The following is a 6,907-nucleotide window of genomic DNA, read 5'->3' on the forward strand; positions in this document are numbered from 1 at the left end:
TATTTCAAGGGCCTCTGAGGTTACATTCGAGTCCACCAAGCAGAAAGAAAGATGAGCAATCTCCTTCCGTGCAATTCACAGCCTCTGCAAACCTCTGAAGGGTCAGCTATGAGTCAGTTCCTACAGCCCCTAACAACAGCCCCACCCAGCTTAAAGGAGGGAGGGAAAGAGGAATGGTTCTTTACTTTTCTTCATTGTAGCTACCAAGGCAAAATATTGTGATCATCCTGTTATTGTTGGGTCTTCGCACTGGACGTAAGACCAGGGACTCAAGGGAAGGACCAGGGAAAGAAAGGAAGCTGAAGAAGCTTTATTAAGGGGTCTCCCAGGCGGAATTCCTTGTTCTGCAGGGAGAGAAACAGACAGAGGGACAGACTAGGGAAATACAGCACCTTAAAGTTGATTAGGGCAGGGATTTTATAATAAGGGTCTCCTAGAGAGGGAAGGGAGGGCACTCCATGGCAGTTGAGGCTGTTCACTCCCTTTGTTGACATGTTTATATTCCTTGAATCCTTTGATCTCTCAGACCTTGGTCCTGGCCTGACAGTTACTTCTCAGCATCTTTTCACAATCCTAGCACCTGGCTGTCCACTCTGTTTTGGTTGTTTTCCAGTGGGACATCTCAGAATTCTGACTACTAGCCTTGTTCCTACAACCTGTTCCTTACCTCCAAAGAGCACCCTGTTTGCGCTTTACTTCAAGACAGATTTATTTGTTCATTTTGTCCATGGGATATTCAGTTGTTGTGTACCATGGAGTTGGTACCCATAGTGGGTTTTCAGAGGCAGTTAATTGCACAGAAAGAGACTGTTCATCCTTCTGCGGAGCAGCTGTTAGATTTGAACCATGTGCCTTCAGGATTGCAGAACAGCTTCTTACCACTAGGCCACTGGAGCTCGCTGTGAGTCCAAGGAACTAATTCTTCAGTTCGTTGTTCATTGCCCAATTTTTCATATGCATAAGAAGCAATTGAAAATAAAATGACTTGAATCAGGCACACTCTAGTCTTTAAACTGTTGCACTTTAAAGAGGTCTTTGGTAGAAAATTAGACCAATACAGCACTACCTATTTTGATTTCTTGACTGTTGTCTTGTAGTAACAATATTATGCCTGCATTAGTGGCTCGCAGAAAGAGTTCTTGGGAATAAATAAAGGTATTAAAATTAATTGTGAATGTGTTAACACATATATTTCAGGTTTTTTGTGAAGGCTTGAACATGAGCCCCACGCAGTGGGACTTTCCAGTGGAATTATGTTGTCGGCCAATGGCTTTTGTCACTCTTACTGGGCTGGATGTAGTTTATAATGCTGTGCATCGAGCTGTTTGGGATGCTTTCTGTGCCAATCGGAGAGCTGATCGAGTACCGATTTCTTTCAAGGTGCTTCCAGGTGACCATGAATATCCCAAGTGTAGATCCAAGGTAATAACATGATTGTCTGCATACTTGTGCTCGCTGGTATGTTTACATGTATACATGTGTATGCATACACATATCTGTGTTTTGCTTTTATTGTCTGTGCTGAAAAAACACTTGCATTTGCATGGTAGTGTTAGAATGGTACATAAAACAAGATGATAATGTATGCATTATAATGGTAATTTTTTTAAAACCGCAGAGCACTACTTAATAAAGCTTTCTATCCTGTGAGCCTACATTTTCTTCCTTTTTCTATTGATTCCCAAGCTGTTTTAATTCTATGTGTTTGTGTGTGTGAATGATTTCTAGATCTAACAAACTGCGTTTGATTCTTTTTTTCTAAGTGAAATTTTCATTTTGTACTGGTTTACTTACTTACAAAGCTTGTATACATTGTTTTTCTTCGTGTTTATGTGTTTGAGAATCATGAGTACCTAGCCCTAAAAGCTGTGCTGTATGTATCTGAAATTGAAGTAGTGACACCTCTGGCCCTTACATATTTTTTGTTTTATTCTTGTCAAGGAAGATAATACACTCTGCAAAACTAACCTTTTATCCGCTTCCCTTAATTCTCCAGTTTTGTATACTTTTAATTTCTTACACCCTGTTCTTTTCTGAGTTCTCTGTCCTTGACTTTCCCTGCCTGACAGAGACATTGCATCACAGTGAGTTGGAGAGGTCTGAGTCAGTATAGGCGATTTAGAAGTAATTTGAGAGATCAGCTGGATTCTGCAGAACCCAGGTGGATATCTGCTGCTTTCTCTTCCTGCTAAGTGGCCTGGTCCTTAGTGCTGACACTCTAGTGATTGCTGGTCTCTGTCCATATTTCAGACTTGCCTTACAGTTAGGGTTTTTGTGTTTTGTTTTGTTTTTTTACTTCAGCCACAGATAAGGTAAAATATTATCATAACCATTTGTTTTTGAAACCAACATAGTCATATTGGGGTTTGGATAATATTTTCTTTGAAAATACTAAAACATAAACTGAAAAGAGGGAGAACAGAAGTATTATTTACCTGGAAAAGGAGCTGATGTTACCATGCTGTTCGAGAGACTTAAGGTCATTAGAAACTCTTTGGCTTTAGTCATTCTCTTTAAATGGTCTTTACAGTTAAGATTCTACTTCTACCAACTACTAGTTCTAATTTAAGCTTGAATTCTTCATCATTAGAAAGGAGTTATATATGTGTATTAAGTGAGATAAATACAGGTTAAAGTGTCCCATGTTAGCTGCCATTTTTATCAAATAACTTTCTCTTTCTATCACTGTTTGTAGAGAACTTCATATGAGTGGTACATTCCTAAAGGGATCTTAAAGACTGGTTGGATGAATAAACAACTGAATCTGGTGCCAGCCCTTGTGGTTGTGTTCTATGAGCTGGACTGGGATGAGCCCCAGTGGAAAGAAAAGCAGTCTGAGTGCGCTACCCGAGTGGAAATAGTCAGGTATGATCTTCCCCATTTATCAGGATAACCATGTGAGTTTGCATGTATCTATTATTTGCTAATACTTACTGAAGGCTCCTGAGTGCTTTTGAGTCTGCAGTAATTACTTTGGAGATTGCTGACCTCAGTGAAACCTGTATTTCCTAATGGATAGCCGTTTTGTTAAGTGCCATCAAAGAGCTTTCCAGCTCACAGTGACCCTGTAAGCAATAGGAAAAGACATTAATTCTGAGCCATCTATTTTCACAGCTGCTGCTGTGCTTGAGCCTTTGGTCGCAGCCCCTGTGTTAATCTACTTCCCGAGGGTCGACTTCTTGATTTTCAGTGACACTCTACCAAGCGGATGGCCCTTTTCTGATAACATATGTAAAGTATGTGAACAAAGTCATACTATCCACACTTCTAAGGAACATTCTGGATGCACATCTTCAAAGACTGGTTTGTTGTTTTGGTACCCCACTCAATATTCTTTGCCAGTGCAACATTTCAAAGGCATTTTAGTTCTTCTTTAACCTTGTTTATTCTTTGTTCAGTTTTCACATGCATACAAGGTGACTGAAATTTCCATATCTTGGGTTAAGCACATTTTAGTTCTCAAAAGTGATATCCTTTCTGAAATCTCATAACCCTACTAATTGAAATGTATGCCTGTCCATAAAGTGATATGTCACTCACTATGTGTGGTTTAACTGGGAGTTCTCAGAACGAATATATTGATATATAAACTCTGCAGTAAACTGTGTTATTGTTATGTGCCGTCAAGTCGCCTGAAACTCATAGCGACACTGTGTACAACAGCCCTTACCCTGCCCTATCCTGTGCCACTCTTTTTGTCTCTCATACACCTACCCCCCATTACCCCAGTCACTGAATCAATCCATCTAATCTACGATCTTCCTCTCCTGCACTGTCCCTCCACCCTCCCAAGCATGACGTTCCTCTCCAAGGACTGGTCCTTTTTGGCAGCATGTCCACAGTATATCAGATGAAGCTTCAGAATCCTTGCCTCCAAGGAGCAGCCTGTCTTCCCTCTCTCCAGGGCGAACTTGTTTGTTCTTCTAGAAGTCCATGGTATGCTCAATGCTTTTCTCTAGCACCACAGCTCAAAGGCATCAATTCTCCTTCTATCCTCCCTAGTCATTGTCCAGCTTTCTGATGCAAAGCAAGTAATTACAAAGTTCATAACCTGTATCAGGTGTACTTTAGTCTCCAGACTGACATAGTTGCTCTTTAGTACTGTAGAGAGGTCTCTGACAGCAGACTTTTCCCAGTGCACTTCACCTTTTAATTTCCTGGCTGCTGATACCAAGAGTGTTGATTGTAAAGCCACCACACTGAAGCTGTTGACAATTTCAGTCTCTTCACCATCCATCATGATGCTGCCAATCAGCCCAGTGGTGAGAATCTTTGTTTTCTTGATTTTGAGCTTCAATCCATATTAAAGGCTGCAGTAAACTATACCTTTAATTTAAAAAAAAGTGACACCCTTTCTCTTTAGTACTAGCAGATCTGCCTTGTGCACATTTATTAGATAGGTTGCAAAATATTCACTATATACAATCTAAGTTACATGAAGACATTTGGAAGACAAATTCTTTTGGATTTCAAATGCTCTTTTTTTTTGTTTACGTTTAGTAGGTTTCTGTTTAGTCATATACATTTGTAAAATTTTGAATAACATTTTTCTGTATTTGTGTGCTGAAAATGCACCAATTCAATAAATTGAACAGATATAATTTAATGATATTGATTACATTCTTCTTGATGTACAACTATTCTTTTTCAAATTATTCTGCTGTCATTAATATAAATCTACTGCATTGTAGAAATAAATAAGCAAAAAATAAGGCCCTAGGAATTGATGTAATACTAATTGACATATTTCAACAAATAGATAACGGCCTTAAACATAACTCACCAGTCTATGCCAAGAGATTTGGAAGACCTGGTCAGTTGACTAGGAGAGATCCAGAATTATTCCCATTCCCAAGAAAAGTGATCCAACAGAATGTGGAAATTATCAAAGAATATTATTAATATCACATGCAAATAAAATCTTGATATTTTCCAGATTACCCAAAAATGACTAGAACAGTACATCAACAGAGAACAGCCAAAATTCAAGCTAGCTTTAGAAGAGATTGTAGCACCAAGAGTATCATTGCTCATCTCAGATGGATCTTGGCTGATAGCAGAGGAATGTCTTTTTGTGTTTCATTGACTATGACAACGCGTTTTACTGGATCATAACAAATTATGGCTAAGAGGAATGGGCATCCTGGAACACTTAACTGTGTTCATGCAAAACCTAGACCTAGACCAAAGAGCCTGTTGTTCAAATAGAGCAGGGGAATACTGCATTGCTTAAAATTAAGAAAGGTATGCATTAGGGCTATATTCTTTCTCCATACCTATTCAGTCTATTTGCTGAGCAAATCATTTAAGATTCTGGACTGTATAAGAGGAAGGATGTGCCATCAGGATTGGAGGAAGAATCAGTAACCATCTGTGTTGTGCAGATGACTCCACCTTACTTGCTGAAAGTGAAGAAAACTTGAAACACTTACTGCAGAAGATCAAAGACTACAACTTTCACTATGGGTTTCAACCTAAAGGAAATAAACAACATGAGGTGTATTACGAAGTGGACTGGGAAAGGGTGACGGAAAGGGGAGGGAGATAAAGGAAAATGTGCAACAATGAATGATTAAGTAAAAAAAAAAAGTAAAGAAAGAGAAAACAGAAAGGATAGAATCACACCTGACTTCAACAATGGGCTTGAGCAGGGCATCATTAGGATGGCATGGCATAGGGCACAATTTCAATCTGTTTTACATAGGATGTCAGTGAGTCATATTCAGCTTAGGTACCTAATATCAGTAGTGAGTTTTTGATTATTTAAATAAAATAATTAATATTGTTGTTATTTTTCTATTACAGACAGAGTTTACAAGGGAGAAACACAAAAGTTGCAGTGGTTCTGATTCAAAAGAAAACTCCTTTACCTCCAGGTACCAAAAAGTTAATTAAGTGATTCACTGACTTCGAATTCTTATTTCCTGGGACTATAATTTTTTATATTTAAGTCTTAGATACATTCCATTATAGAACTGAGAGTCTGTTAAATTTTCAAGTATCAAAAAAAAAAAAAGTGCCAGTAACTAGATGCTTTTGGTTAAAAAAAAAATTAAAAATGCTGAAGAGTTCAAATCTTAAAGCTATCTTTCTTGATTCCACTTAACTTCCTTATATAGATATATATCAATTGATAGATAGTCTTTTAACTTTTTAAAAAGTGAACTACCTGTCACCTTTTAAAAAATTACACTCCTTCTATAATATTTATCCTTAATCAGTTGAAAAATAAAATAGGATTTGTAATTTTCTGTAGGAAAATGTTTTCATCTCAAATACTTTTCTTTTACATTTCCAGATTCATACTCCAAAACAGTTTTTCATTTCTGTGTTAAAATTTACAGCAGCATCTAAAGGATTTATGATTTACTGCTTTAATTTTCAAGTTATTTTTAAAAAATAATTTTGTGGTGTACCTGTTGGCATTATTTCACCTACTGTTCTCTCTCAGGAAGTTCCACAGTTTGTTTCTAACAAGCATGCACTCTAATTTTTAAGACTTTCCCCACAGTCCTTTGAAGGACTCAAATACAGAATAAAGCCTATAGAACATGCTCCTAGTTAAAGGAAATATTTCTGCTTGACCTTTCACCTCCAAGGACTTACTTAGTAGACTTGTTGACATATTGATAAGTGATTGGATTTTTTTTTTTAATTGACATCTTAATAAAAGTTTCTAGAGAACTTGGATTTCCATTCATTTTTACACATTTTCCTTCCTGTCCCCCCTCCCCTCCCCTTTTGCTTTTTTCTTTGGAAAAAAAATTATTTCATAGTTAGTGTTCCCCCCGCCCCCCAGTCCACTTTACTATGCAGCTCTTATTCTGGACTCTTGTCATATCAATAATACCTAATCATGTATTCCTTTCATACAGTTCTCTCCCTCATCTGTTTCAATGCCATGTAC

General features: G+C 37.7%; 1 protein-coding gene across 1 annotated transcript in view; it reads left to right on the forward strand.

The window, feature by feature from the left end:
- Positions 1 to 1,203: 1,203 nt before the first annotated feature.
- The window catches only part of TRAPPC11 (trafficking protein particle complex 11), a 72,575-nt gene continuing 66,871 nt past the window's right edge, over positions 1,204 to 6,907 (forward strand). Inside the window, exons 1-3 of the mRNA XM_006882277.1 lie at positions 1,204 to 1,422; positions 2,696 to 2,865; positions 5,806 to 5,876. Of these exons, the coding sequence (XP_006882339.1) occupies positions 1,219 to 1,422; positions 2,696 to 2,865; positions 5,806 to 5,876 (445 nt within the window). The 5' untranslated portion in view covers positions 1,204 to 1,218. The remainder of the gene's footprint in view (positions 1,423 to 2,695; positions 2,866 to 5,805; positions 5,877 to 6,907) is intronic.

Source organism: Elephantulus edwardii, unplaced genomic scaffold, assembly GCF_000299155.1.
Source record: "Elephantulus edwardii isolate Elephantulus edwardi_28Jun2011 unplaced genomic scaffold, EleEdw1.0 scaffold00018, whole genome shotgun sequence".
NCBI classification, from domain to species: domain Eukaryota; kingdom Metazoa; phylum Chordata; class Mammalia; order Macroscelidea; family Macroscelididae; genus Elephantulus; species Elephantulus edwardii.